Here is a 13653-nt window from a genome sequence, read left to right as displayed (position 1 = left end):
TTTTCTAACATTTGGGCGGGCAGCAAATATTTCTTCTTTCCAGTCTGGTGCTACAGGACACCTCTGGCTCAGGCCTTGTTTGTTTTTTTCTTGATGGTTTACACAGCATCATTTCTGGAGGTGATCACAGCACACCTGCATAATTGTTCATGTCGCATAATAGTATTGTTTACACCCTTATATATAGTAAAAGGCTATCGCGTCGCTGACGGATGGTCGAGTTGATAGCTTGGAAGAACCAAACAAATAGATAGAGTTACATATTATTGTGAACCACTTGACGCATGTTGATGAAGTTGGTTGTCACTGCGTGAACCTAAAAGGCCCACTTGTTCTAGGTAACCGTGAACTTGGAGTCGCACTGTCTACGCACATTTCCTACACACCTTGCCTACACACCTTGATAAAAACACAACGGGGTTGCCTAACTCGACCAAAGCCAACGCAAAATGTCTACGTTGACGTGACCTTGAAAGCTGTCGTTGATTTGCAGCAGAAGATTTGAACTCTGTGCGCATGCCGCGATGCATGCAACCTTGTGCATCTTCACGGTGACCCCATTGAGTGATTGACCATGGCGCAGGAACAGCCGTCGCTCGAGGCCAAAAAGACTTATTTTGCACAGTGGAAGCCATTGCCGCACAGTGACGACGAAACAGATGCCGTTGATGCCAACGCAGAGGGCCAAGTGGACGACGACGAGCTAGACCCGCGGGAGCAGCGCATGCGGCACCGTCACCGGCGATTCTTCCGCAAGGCGTCGCCGCGCGAAGCGGCTGCCTCAGAAGCGGACCCGCGCGCTCAGGAATATTACAGCAAGGAGGAGATGGGAGATGAAGTGCAGGAGACACCTGGTGACGAGGTGGTGGTAGTGGTGGTGACGAGCTCGGCGCAAGCGACGCCTGCAGTCAAGAAGAAGCCGGCAAAGGCAAGCAGCAAGAGGAATAGAAACGTCGTCGATGGTTTACTGCAGAATGATGGAGACGATGACGTCGAGTTCATTGGCGAGACGCCGATCGATGCTACGAAGAGACGGCGCGCGTCTGCGAAAAGCGCAGAGCCGAGTCGACCTCCGTGCCGCCCCCCGCCAAAGCTTCAATCTTGGTCGTCGTCGAGCACGACAAGAAAAAGAAACAAAGAAGGGCAGGTGAATATGCGCCCTGAAGGGGAGCAAATCTTCCGGGGGCTGGTCTTTTACTACGTCCCGGACAATGAGATTGCGCCGGCGCGCAGACTGCGGATGCAAAAGGCGCGCGAGTACGGCGCAGCGCGGACGAGCGATGCGGCGCAGGCGACGCACATTATTGTGGACCGAGACATCGGGTACCGAGACGCGGAAAAGGCGGTGGCTAGGAAGAGGGACGGCGTGGTGATTGTGAATGAAGACTATCCGATTGAGTGCGTGCAGTTTAGGGCGCTGCTAGATGGGAAGCAGAAGCGGTACATGCTGGCCGGGCAGCCGGAGGAGGAGGAGGCTGGCGGGGAGCAGAGGACGACGGTGGAGGCTAAAGTGGAAAAGGCCGGGGAGAAGGAAGTGGTGTGTGCCAAGGAGAAGCTGCGGCTCAGTGAACCGTCGCGGAACCCGAAGAAGTGGAATACTGCGCCAGAAGCGACACCGCCCAACGCGAGCGAGGCGTCGCCTGGCATTGACTCGCAGCCTATTGTGCTAGATGTCCATACGGCGCGAGACGAAGCACAAGCCTGCGAGGCACCGCAGACGGAAAGCGCGAAGCGACGCAGCACAGCGCCGGGCGATGAGCTGACTGAAGTGATTGACATGATGCAAGAGTTTAAAGACTTGCCTCTAGACAATGACGATGAAGAGGAGACAGTCTCTCCGGCAAGCCACGACTCGAGCTCCGAAGACGACCGGGCATCCCAGCGCCGCGCGCCGGCGCCCAAGAAAGCAGCACCAGCCAGCGCGGGCCCCTCATTGGAGCGCTTCGCCTGCGCGCACGCCGGCTCCCTCGACGCACATGCCAGCAGCGCCAACGCGCGTACCGTGCAGGTCCTGCAAGCCATGCTGTCGTACTATGAGCGCACGAGCGACACGTGGCGCGTCATGGCGTACCGGCGGGCAATTGCGACGCTGCGGCGGCAGCCGACCAAGATTTCGTCTGCGCGGGAGGCGCTGCGGCTGCCGGGCGTCGGGCAACGACTCGCAGCCAAGATTGAAGAGATTGCCACGACGGATCGGCTGCAGAGGCTGGAGCACGCGGAAAGGGATGACGATGATGGAGGAGGAGCAAACGCGGCGTTGCGGCTGTTTCTAGGTGTGCACGGCGTGGGGCCGGCGCTGGCGGCGCAGTGGGCGGCGTGGGGGATGAGGACGCTCGAGGATGTGGTGAGGAAAGACAGCGGCATCAGGCTGACGCCGGGTCAGAGGCTGGGGATTGAGCGGTACGAGGACTTGCACACAAAGATTCCGCGGGACGAGGTCGAGGCGCTGGCGGCTGTGGTGCGCGCGGAAGCGGCGAGGATCGACGCGGCGGTGGAGATTACCATTGGGGGCAGCTACCGCCGAGGTGCGCCTGTATCAGGCGACGTGGACATGATGCTAAGCCGGCCCGACACGACGTGCGCGGCGGATTTGGCGCCGTTTTTGAGGGAGCTGGTGACGCGGCTGCAGAGAAGCGGGTTTATTGTCGCGACGCTCGCGGGCGGGGGTGGAAGCGACAGCAGCAGCAGCAGCAGCAGCAGCAGCATCTGGCAGGGGTGCTGCGTGCTGCCGGGCGGAAGCGGCAGGTTTCGGAGGATGGATCTGCTGGTGGTGCCGGAGACGGAGATGGGAGGGGCGTTGATTTATTTTACGGGGGATGATGTGTTTAATAGGAGTTTGAGGCTGCTGGCGCGAAAAAGGGGCATGAGGCTGAATCAGAAGGGTTTGTATAAGAGGATAGAGTCGGCGGCGGCGGCGGCGGGTGAAAATGGGAGGAGGGGGAGGAGGGGGATGGTGGCGGTGGAGGGGGATCTGGTGGAGGGGAGGTGTGAGAGGAGGATTTTTGAGATTTTGGGGGTGGAGTGGAGGGAGCCGACGGAGCGGTGGTGTTGATGTGTTGTTGGTTGGGACATTGGTTGTTGGTTGGGATGTTGGTTGGTCAGACGGACGTTGGTTGGTGGTAGTGGGAGGGGTGGGTTAGGGTGAGATAATCTAGATATTGGGCCTAAATATGTGATTTGTATTTTGTGTATTACTAGATGGCGAATTCAAAAAAAAAGCCCATAATTAACGAATCTGCTTTGAAAAGCTTGCTGCCGGTGGGAACTGTCAGATGGCGTCTGGGGAAAACACAGATTTAAATCACATGTAAACTTGGCCCGTCACAGCCAGCTGTCAGCGTAATTTTGGCATGTGAACTGAGTGAGCCGCTGGTCCCCCCCCAAATCTGAAGAGCCGCTAAATTTGCGGGGGCACGTCATCGCAAAAGTGGCTTTCCCACCCCCGCGGACGTCGGTCGGGCCAGTGGGAAGCTTTTGGTACAACGGCCGGGGGGGCGGGCACCGAGGCTCGTCCCATGCTGCGAACCTTTTTTACTTTTCATTCTTATTTCTTACACACACGTTTTCTGCCGTTTTATCATATTTTTTTTTTGTGTCTTTGAGTTTGCTTTCCTTCTTCTTTTCTGACCTGGCCAACGTTCTCCCGTCTTTGTCGTTTTGTGACGGCGGATTTTCCCACTTCGACCCACTGAAAGCGCATCAAGCATCGTCCGTTGAGCCGAGGCCGAACCTAAGCTGTCATCGCCGCCGCCCTCCTCCCCCGTCTGCTCACCTCTTCAACCACAACAATCCACAAACCACAGCAGCAGCAGCAGCAGCGATGGCATCCACGATGGAGTCGCTCAAGGTACGCGCAGACTTTCCGACCACGTATTCATCTGCAGCGAGCACGCCCTCAATTGACAAATTTTCGGCAGGCCGCGCTCGAGCAAATCATCCTCGATCCGAGATACCATGACCTGCTGTCGCTCGTCAAGACGGCGCGCAACGGAGCCGTCTACGGCGCCAAGGTCCGCTTTCCACATGCGCTCGTGTATGTTGGCCCTTCATTCATCCTCCCCCCCTCCCCCCAGTGTCTGTCGTCGCTTGCTAACTTTGTTCCCCTCCCCCACCAGCATGGTCTTTCTATTTCGATCCGGAACGTGAGTTCGCGACACCAACCCACCATCGACCAAAAGACAATATGATAGGGGGTTGGGAATGCTGATGAGAAACGTATAGCTTCCGACAAAAATGCCAGCTCGTCTTTCGCGCCACCAAAAAGCACGCCTCCAACCTGGCACGCTTCGCCACCATCTACAAGCTCGTCCTACTAGCTCTAAAACACTACGGTCCCACGCCTGGCAAAGAGGGTGCGAAACCTCACTGATTATCTAACTTAGAGCTAATAACTGCTAACACGTTCCCCTTTTTTCCACACACAGGCCCCTACGACTCCTTCTTCGCCGGCCTCGTCGGCGGCTACTTTGTCTTTGGCCAGCGCTCCCCGCGCACCGGCAAGATTTCCAGCGTCAGCCAGCAAATCGTCATTTATATCTTTGCCCGCGTCTGCCTCGGGCTCGCCAAGATTGCCGTCAAGCCCGGCGCCACGCCGCTGCCCTGGGTCGCCGACGAGCCGCTGCGGTCGCGCATCAATAGCGCCGCGTGGCCCGTCTTTGCGGCGCTGTCGTGGGGCACCGTCATGCTGCTGTTCAAGTACCACCCGGACGAGCTGCAGAGCAGCTTGCGGAGCAGCATGACGTACATTTACAAGGACTGCGACAGCTGGGAATCGCTGCGGACGCTGGTCTGGCATAACAAATAGAGAGAGAGAGAGAGAGAGAGAGAGATAGCTGGCAGGGGTAGGTCGTCGTCGTCGATATATAAACTGGTGTGTATGTCATTTTATCGGGTCTTTTTGGTTTCCAGGCGTTTTGATAGAGTTGTGGTTGCATTATGTTTTTGTGTCTTTTGAGTTTTGTCATGGGCAAAGATTTACACTAGCATTTTACACGAGGACAAGATCAACCTTATACCCATCGAATCTATACAGTTGTGCAACGAGTGATATCACTGACAACTCTTCAGTTGACTGCGAGACTGTCAATCAAGACATGGGATATAAGTAATGTGTGATTTCTAGCAACACAAGTCTAAACCAGATGCCGTGTTTCTCTTCTAAATTACAATCTTGTTTCAAATCCTACAATGCCCAAAAGCATGCGAATTCATCGCTTTTCGTCCCAGACTCGTTGGGGCTGGTAGTTGGACGGTGCGGGCTGGTGCTGCTCGTACGCAGGTAGTTTTTGGTGGTACTGCTGCTGCGACGGCGCACAGTATGATGGCTGCTGCTGAGGATGATAGCAGTAATGCTGCTGCCGCGAGTGCTGCTGAGAATTGTAATCTGGCGCGGCTTGGCGGCTCTGTGGCTCGCTGTCGCGCTTCTTGTTGAATTCGCGGGCGACGCCGTAGACGGTGCCGCCGAGGATGAGCTTCTTGACAAGACCCATGGTGTACGTGGACTGGCTATTATGTGTGGTTTGAAGAGGGAATTTTTTTTTATTGTAGAGGATGATGATTTTGGACGTGAAGAAACTGAAAAAGATAATGCTGGTTAGTTCTAAAAGACTGCCGATCTGGTGAGATATATATATTTGTCGCTGATGATGTGCACTTGGTTGGACTGGTGCTGACCTGTTGGCTGAGCGCGGAACGATAGCGAGAGCGACAGCGACAGCGAACCCGAGGCCGAGCCCGAAGAATGCCATCGCCAATGGCCGAGATGCAGCTTACACCTGGCTATGAGAATAAGATTTCATGACAAATTCAAGTCCAAAAAATGAATAGTTTTACGCAGAACCACTTTTAGTCTGTTTTAATCTTGGACTCTGTAGTCAGATGCCATCATCATCTGCCATCTGCCTAGCTCTGTACACTCGTTTGCACGTTACTGCCTGCCGTGACACCCCGCCCCCACCACAGCAAGCTCCAACCTCCAAGCTCGATCCAACTTCCATCATCAACTCATCACCACCTGATTTTTTCGCCATGGCCCCCAATCCCAAGGTGGCCGAGGCCATTGCCCGCGCCGAGAGCAGCACCGACGCAAAGGCGCCCCTCTACGAGTCCCTCCTCGCCGACATCAAGACGCTGTCCGCGCCCGCCACCGCCATCGACGATCTCAACGCCATCGCCGACTCCTTCTTCCGGCAGTCCCTGGGCGTCGTGTCCACACGCACCGTGCTCGCTGCCTTTATCGCCACGCTCAAGACGCTGCAAAACGAAGACGTCTGCATCCAAGTCGGCTCGCACACGCTCGCGCTGCTCGCCGCGCAGCCCTCGTCCTTTTCCGACGCCGCGGCGGAGCTGGGCGAGCTCGTGGCCGGCGCGCACGAGAGCAACGACGACTTTCGGCAGGCCGCGCAGACGCTCGCCGAGATTCCGCTGGACAGCGCCCAGCGCAAGGTCGACGACGCGGACCGCGCGAGGGTGTGGATACGCATCGTCCGCAACTACCTCGAGGTCGAGGACTCGCTCGCGGCCGAGACGTACCTCAACAAGCTCAAAAACATGATGCACACGGTGCTGGACCCGGATCTGACGCTGCACTTTAAGCTATCGCAGGCGCGCATCCAAGACGCCAAGCGCGACTTTCTCGGTGCTGCCGGCCGTTACCACGAGATTAGCTTCTCGCCGGCCATTGCCGAGGAGGAGCGGCTGCACACGCTCGGCATGGCCATCAAGTGCGCCATTCTCGCGCCTGCGGGCCCGATGCGCAGCCGCGCTCTCGGTCGCCTCTACAAGGACGACCGCGCGCCGCAGCTCGCCGAGTTTGGCATACTGGAAAAGATGTTTCTCGACCGCCTGCTGGCGCCCGACGAGGTGCGCGCGTTTGCCGCCGGACTGCCGCCGCACCAGCTCGCCACCACGGCCGACGGCTCCACGGTGCTGGACCGCGCCGTCGTCGAGCACAACCTGCGCGGCGCCTCACGCCTCTACGACAATATCCGCTTCGAGGCTCTCGGCGCGCTGCTCGGACTCGACGCTCCGGCCGCCGAACAGACGACGGCCCGCATGATTGAGCAGGGCCGTCTCGTCGGCCGCATCGACCAGCTCGACGGCATTGTCTGGTTCGACGGCGGCGAGGCCACGGGGGGCGAAAAGGGCAGCAGCGCCCATGCCAAGGAGACGGTCGGCAAGCAGACGCGCAAGTGGGACGCCAACGTCGAGAGCCTGGCACAGCAGGTCGAGCAAGTCACCAATTCGCTGCAAAAGGAGTTTCCGGTAGGTCAAAGCCACTCTTGCACACTTTCATCTCGTTTCAGCTAACGTTTGCTAGGATTTTGTTGCTACTCATCTGGCGGTTTAGTTCTTGACGCATCATGGACCTGGGGCACGGCGTTTTTTTTTTCATTTTGGCCATTAGCATTAGCATATATACCTGCCGTAATTTGGCCCCCCAAAAAGAGGAAAAGAAATCAAGGCATGGAACTCAAGTATCGTTTTTTTTTAAAAATTCATGAAGCAGAAGGAAATCAAAATTATCAAAGGACAAAAAGACTGGCTTCGTATTAATTCACACAGACTTTAGTCCAAGTCTGACTTGCGCACCGCCACATAGCCTCTGGTAATACCTTTTGGGTGCTCCTCCTCCTCGTCGAGCCGCGCCATGTCGCCTAGGACGAGCGGGATGAGCGCGTCGGCAATGTGATCGGCCATCCAGTCGTAACCTTGCTCGGTGAGATGCACGCCGTCGTTCCAGTACAGGTCGCGTTGCGAGTCGTTGAGAGAATTGTATGGGATTTTTTGGTGTAGGTCGAGTGTGTGGCTGGTAGTCGTCAGTAACTAGTCGAATTGCAAAAACAGAAACAAAAGACAAAAACGAAAGAATAGAGAGGGGGGAGACACACACACACACACACACACACAGAGAGAGAGAGAGAGAGAGAGAGAGAGAGAAGAAACAACGTACTAATTTTCGGCTTTGAAACTGAGAATCCGCGTATTGAGGTCCTTGCGTTTGGCAGTGACGCTAGAAAAGTTGCCAGCCGTCTCGGGCACCGTGAGAGCGAGAACATTGCAGCGGCGTGAGAGAGCAATCTGCCACGCAGCCTGCAGCGACTTGAAAGTATCGTCTACACGGCATCCCATTGCAATATCGCTAATCACAGAGTGTAAGCACTTTGTAGTTGGACGCGGGCGAAGGTGATACCAGGAAGCAGGTTTTGGGGGGGGGGGGGGTTGCCTACTTTGTGCCACCAAGCGTAATGACCCAATCAAAGGGCATCAACGTAACTGCATTGTAAGTTGTTTAGTACATTACTTGTTCTTCGTGTCTTGTAACACAGCAGAGAGTTCTGTGCTTTCATTCATTGTTTGAACCACGGGGAAAAAACACGCACTCTGTCGGGTGAAGCGCTCCCGGAAACTCGGAAAGGCGGCCACGTCGCCCGGCACGCCGCTCGTGCGCATCTCGAGCTTGATGCCCTCGGGCAGCGCCTCGCGCAGGCGCTGCGCGAGCCGCCCCGAGTACGGGTGCTCTCCGAGGCCAAACGAGTGGAAGCCCTGGGTGAGGGAGTCGCCGAAGCAGAGGATGCGCAGCGTCGTCGGCTTCTTGAGGGGCATGGTTGTGTTTGGCAACGAATGCTGCTGCTGCTGCTGCTGCTGAAGCTTTGAATGTATATATCTGTGAGAAATGCACACGCTGCGCCCGAAGAAACAAGAGACCGGCTTTTGACTAGATTGAATCTGTTAAAGGCGTTTTAATCGGTTGGATGAAGCGGTAAGATAAGCGGTTAAATGGGCGGTTGGGTGGGCGGTTGAGTGTGCATGCAGGTGGTGAAACGTAGGCTCGTGATTCTGCGTTTGGTGGGGGAGGGGAACGGAACTTGTCTGTCTGTCCTTGGTGATGGCGACGTCTCTGCAACGCAAGGGATTTGGTGCGGGCGCAAGGAAATAGGCCAAGACAATTTATTTTCTGGGGTTAGGATTAGGGAGCGATTATCTATCCGATCAGATATCCAACTTTTAAGAGAATGTGATTCGCATGTTAGTTTCTGTACTGGTTGACTGGCTAACAACTAGCTAGTGGGCAGCCATTCACTAGCGACATCTCATCATAGGCTAGTGTGCAAGCATGCAATGACCAAGAAATATGCCACTTCTAGAGCTTTTTGTGCTAAAAGAAGGAGGAATTCGTTGAGAATTTTCATTACAATAGTGTTTAAATTGTAAAACAAAAGAACTATTTGTACAGTGACCATGGACATGCTCGCGTCGCCATCGCGGGTTATCTCCGTAATAAAACTACAAATGATATTAACAATAATCTGCTTGCCGCTGGGCATTTTACAAACAAGCAAATATGAGTTAAAACCTCATAAATGATGTGGTCCAGGGAAAAACTCGAAACAAGTTGAAGCGTCTGTAAGTTACTTTTTTCCTATTTTGGGCTAGATTACACAACAATCTTTTGGGCGTGAATAAATTACTTCCTGCCCAACCACCAAGCTACTGACTGTAAAACTATGGTATCGACCTGCAGTGCAACCAACTCACGTCCGAGTTTTGACCGTGTGCCCGAAATGTACAAGATGAAGGATGGAGAATCTTGGGAAATTGGAGCATGAGGCAGAGAATCATGCCTAGCAGGTAAAGAAATTAAGCAGACTGACGTCATGGGGCGAGTGTCTTGCGGCTTGCCACTCTTGTGTGTTCGTTTGCCATCAGGACAGAGTCAAAAAGGCTTCATCAGTAACAACCCTTGCGGCAGATGGTGTCGTCAAAATCAGTTCGGTTTTCCCGGTCTCCAGACTATTCTCGTACCACCAAAGACTGCGTCTCTTAGACTCGAGGCTTTCCTGCAAGACCGGGCAACAGGGTGTCTCAGCGGCTCGATACAGGACGACATGGCATACATTTATAAATACAAGCCACTCTTATACATTAGCATCCGCTCTTACGCACTGTATAAACTACCAAGAAGTAGTGAGCTAAATCCTGATGCGCCTTTTTACCATCACACACAGTGCCTGACAGCGTCCGCCACCCCTCCCAATCCGCCCACGAGATGACGGCCCGAGTAAACCACTTCCCATAACCTTGAAGCCGAACCTGCTCATAATTTGCAGGCTCAACCACACCCACTTCTACATCTATCCGCTGTCAAATAATGCTTGGCGTTTTTACTCCAACTAGTGCTCAGCAGCCCAACGGTCAAAGCTGCAACACCACCCGAAAAACTTTTTCGAGGGAGGGCAATATCGACACTGCTCGAGGTCAGCAAGGGGGGCGACGCGTCATTCGCAATCGCGATAACTAGGTAATTAAAGCAACTTTTGGTTTGCTGCCTGTATGGTCACGTGTTCTACAGCACATGCTGCTCCCTTGCCTTTCCGCCCGGGCCGGCTCCATGTCTTCTGTGCTGTATCACGATGACTGACGCACCAAATCATCGGCGATTGCTTTCGTAGCCCTTTTTCTTTCCAGAGTCTCTCGCCCTGCTTTCTGCCCGTCACCATTTTACGTCAAATTTGCAAAGCATTGCTCGTGATCCTGCAATAGGGGATCGGGGACAACCCTCTACAGAGAACCCATGGCGTACCGTGTGATTTGCTAGCCGTCAACGCACAGCCCACACGAGCTATGTAACCTCCAGGGCTTTTGCCTCTTACCATCCACTACTAAGCTATCCATCTTTTTGATTATGATAAATTTTGTTTAATCTTGACTGACTTTATTTACATATCTCTTCTCTTCAACGAGAGAGGGTCAGGGTCATGAATGTACGTCGAGTATGGCATCAGCATCTCCTACGTGGACCTCAACTGGTATCCCTTGAGTGTTCTTATTCTATGGATACCCCAGTGGGCGTGTTGATCGACGTGGCTGTTGATTGTAGACGAACTGTAATATAGAGCATGACCGTCCGGCCACGTACCGCCAGCCTTCCGGGAGAAGCTAATGTGGGCGTCAATCAGCTGTACATAGCTTTCGCACAATTTCTGTCGGATAGGCCCTGTGGGTCTTTTTTTCTCGCATATTGCCGTACATGTCTCTGCCCAATGAAGAGACCTGGGTTACGAGTCCCGATCTGCTGTGACCCTTTCTTCTGGAACGGCGCCCCGCGGGGATGTGCCTGCTTTGCCTGATGCAAGCACAAACCTCGTCAGGCCATTCATGTGCCGCTTACTTCTATGGCTGGCCCCAACCGCAGATTCCTCGCCTCTTGTAGTCGAGCTCGAACCCCCCGCCGGCTGAAGGAGGCGTGCATGAGACTCTCCGTCTGCAGCCTGCATGAGCACAAACCCGGAGGAATAAGCAAAAAAAAAAAGGATGACGAAAGGCCAGCTCGCTCTGAGTGTATCGCGTGCTCCTCGTTAGACAACTTGATGGTTTCTCGGCTTGAAGGTCTTGATGAGGAAGAAACCCGCTCATAACCGAGATGGCCTACGGGACCGGGCCATAAGAACCCGAAAAGCGGCTTGGCAGAGACTACTCGGGAGGGTTGCGCTGGAACTACTGGTACCAGCCTGCGTGAGGTGTGCAAGGTGTGATCCAGATACAGAGTGGTGCTTTGGATCAGACTGAAAATTGGCCACGAGGCTGTCTTTCCATGCATAGTGTATCGTATGGCACCTTAGCATAGCCAAGTAGCTGGTCTCTGCATGCAGTTGATTCGAGCCCGTCATCCTTTACTTGAACAGCTAATTAGGCACACTGGCATGAGCTTCCGTGTGTACACGACGCACTCGCCACACGTCAGAGGACAGCATCTTTGCATATCTGCGGCTGGTTGCCTTTCAATTCTACAAAGCTCCATCGAACGCCTTGCCAGTTCCCCAAGCTCTGCGAGTAGCCACCCTCAATCTGCCACTCTCAAAATCTTTTCATTCACATGTCAACAGTCTCTCATGGCTCGCAGTGGTTCGCACTGTGCCATGTTTCTGGGCGCGCCAGCTTTTGCTTCCATGGATACGGGAATCCCACACAGCTCCCGGTCACGACGGGCTTTTCCTTTGAAGATGGTCAGGGGCAAGCAAGTCAGCCCTGTCTTTCAATTAACGCACCAATACTTGATTTGGAAAATCTGATTCATGTGTACCTGCAGCCCTCGTAGCATGCAACGAGCATTGCCATGGAGACCTGACATGGTCGGTTCTTGCGCGCATGTATTGGGCAGGGAGGATCGTCGTCATTGCTACGCAGTTAAAAGCTTTAAAATGCCATCTATTGGTGCATAAAAGATGTCAGGGTCGCGATAGGTTATTTCATCAGGCGTTTCATATCCGTTGCGGTAATGTTCAGGTGGTGTATGGTAAACTCTCGCAGTCGATTCACAGGCATAAAAGGAGCAACCCCCCTTCGATAGTAACAAGCATTTTGTAGCTTGCGCTCAAAGTTCAAAAAGCTCATTCTCTTTCTTCATCCAAGTTCTGTTCCTCAAAAGACCATCACAAGGCACTCGACATGACCTCCAAGTCCAACGTTTCGATGACTGCCGACCACGGCTGCATCGTCGAGTAAGTCAACTGAACTCTGCCAAGAAAGACGTGGCACTGGCATTAATATCTAGCAATAAGTAAGCGGTGCTTCAAGCGCTCGTTCACTGTCGATGAACAGGCCAAGCTCCGCGATGATAGAATCAACATCATGTTGAAAAACATCGACGACCCCAGTGTGGTTGTGATTCAGGCCAAGCAGTCGTACATGCCAAACCCTCGATCCGGCCCAGGAAATGGCGGGGCAGGACAAAAGTCGACCCTCTCGACTGCAGTCAGGGCCTAGTAGCTGGGACTGCAAAGTTCATCTAATGGACACATGGCTCACAGTGATTGCCACCACAGCCACTGGCTTTGTGTCTTGAGTATGGGTTCTGTGAGAATATAGCAATAGCTAAACGAATGAAATGATATGTATCTAGTCCTCCCTCGGGAACTGAAATTATAAGAAATGCACCGAATACAACGCCCTCATACAAAGCCTCCTACTCGGCCACTTGGTGCTCGCCAAGCTTCACTCCGAATCACACATGCACGCCAAGAGTTGTGGCCGAGGATCAAAGTAGACATGCTATATGTTTGCATTTCAAGTAATTCCCCTATCACTACTCAAATCTCGAATTTCTAGACTAGATGTGAGAGTTTATACCCGCTGAATGCGCGCTTGCTCTGTCAGGTACCTGGTACATTGCAACAGCCTGAACGTCCACGAGACATTCTCGCCAGGCGTGTCTCACAGCTGTAGCTATTACATAGATGGCCCTCATAAAATCCAAAGCCACCCTCAAAAAGAATAGAAGATGCCTGAAGAATCAGCGTTGGAATATCAGTGCTAGGGCGCCAGTGCCAGCGCCAGCCAAGGAACACCAGCTGAAGAGCACTACTCGCCTGGATCAGAGCACTGTAAGAAGCCTACAAACACCATACGAAATATGCGATTTGAATGAGACGGCCATGATCAGTTGATATATCTTGAAAGCCGCCAAGAAAACAGAACTATGACGGCTGTCGTCAGATGTGCGAGTTTTCCACAAAACCGGCGCGCTCGAGGGAATATACTCAAGGGCTTTATGAACAAGGATTTAAAAGGCTCCGTCAATGTAATACCACAATTCCAGAGACTCAGATACCCGCAGTAGCTCGGGGTCTTTGACAAGCTACCGACTTCCCCAAA

The 13653-nt window shown here is 53.7% G+C and overlaps 6 protein-coding genes across 6 annotated transcripts; 4 read left to right on the top strand and 2 right to left on the bottom strand.

The window, feature by feature from the left end:
* Positions 1-574: 574 nt before the first annotated feature.
* Positions 575-3052, top strand: BBA_00586 (DNA polymerase POL4, putative; the record flags this gene model as incomplete). The annotated part of the gene is made up of 1 exon (XM_008595683.1): positions 575-3052. The coding sequence occupies one exon, from the start codon at positions 575-577 to the stop codon at positions 3050-3052; it is 2478 nt and encodes an 825-aa protein (XP_008593905.1).
* A 780-nt stretch (positions 3053-3832) lies between these two features.
* Positions 3833-4804, top strand: BBA_00585 (peroxisomal membrane protein 24; the record flags this gene model as incomplete). Its single annotated transcript, XM_008595682.1, has 5 exons — positions 3833-3847; positions 3918-4033; positions 4116-4142; positions 4222-4352; positions 4425-4804. The coding sequence occupies 5 exons, from the start codon at positions 3833-3835 to the stop codon at positions 4802-4804; spliced, it is 669 nt and encodes a 222-aa protein (XP_008593904.1).
* Positions 4805-5207: 403 nt separating this feature from the next.
* Positions 5208-5489, bottom strand: BBA_00584 (uncharacterized protein; the record flags this gene model as incomplete). The annotated part of the gene is made up of 1 exon (XM_008595681.1): positions 5208-5489. One exon carries the CDS (start codon positions 5487-5489, stop codon positions 5208-5210), a length of 282 nt encoding a protein of 93 aa, XP_008593903.1.
* Positions 5490-6027: 538 nt separating this feature from the next.
* On the top strand, positions 6028-7348 carry BBA_00583 (PCI domain-containing protein; the record flags this gene model as incomplete). Its single annotated transcript, XM_008595680.1, has 2 exons — positions 6028-7263; positions 7319-7348. The coding sequence occupies 2 exons, from the start codon at positions 6028-6030 to the stop codon at positions 7346-7348; spliced, it is 1266 nt and encodes a 421-aa protein (XP_008593902.1).
* Positions 7349-7566: 218 nt separating this feature from the next.
* On the bottom strand, positions 7567-8604 carry BBA_00582 (GDSL-like Lipase/Acylhydrolase; the record flags this gene model as incomplete). Its single annotated transcript, XM_008595679.1, has 4 exons — positions 7567-7807; positions 7952-8140; positions 8229-8274; positions 8382-8604. 4 exons carry the CDS (start codon positions 8602-8604, stop codon positions 7567-7569), a joined length of 699 nt encoding a protein of 232 aa, XP_008593901.1.
* A 3843-nt stretch (positions 8605-12447) lies between these two features.
* BBA_00581 (uncharacterized protein) lies at positions 12448-12765 on the top strand (the record flags this gene model as incomplete). The annotated part of the gene is made up of 2 exons (XM_008595678.1): positions 12448-12500; positions 12561-12765. The coding sequence occupies 2 exons, from the start codon at positions 12448-12450 to the stop codon at positions 12763-12765; spliced, it is 258 nt and encodes an 85-aa protein (XP_008593900.1).
* Between the last annotated feature and the right edge of the window lie 888 nt (positions 12766-13653).

This window comes from Beauveria bassiana (assembly GCF_000280675.1).
Source record: "Beauveria bassiana ARSEF 2860 unplaced genomic scaffold BBA_S00001, whole genome shotgun sequence".
Lineage (NCBI taxonomy): Eukaryota > Fungi > Ascomycota > Sordariomycetes > Hypocreales > Cordycipitaceae > Beauveria > Beauveria bassiana.
Note: the sequence above shows the minus strand (reverse complement) of the source record. Positions and strands in the feature narration are given on the sequence as shown.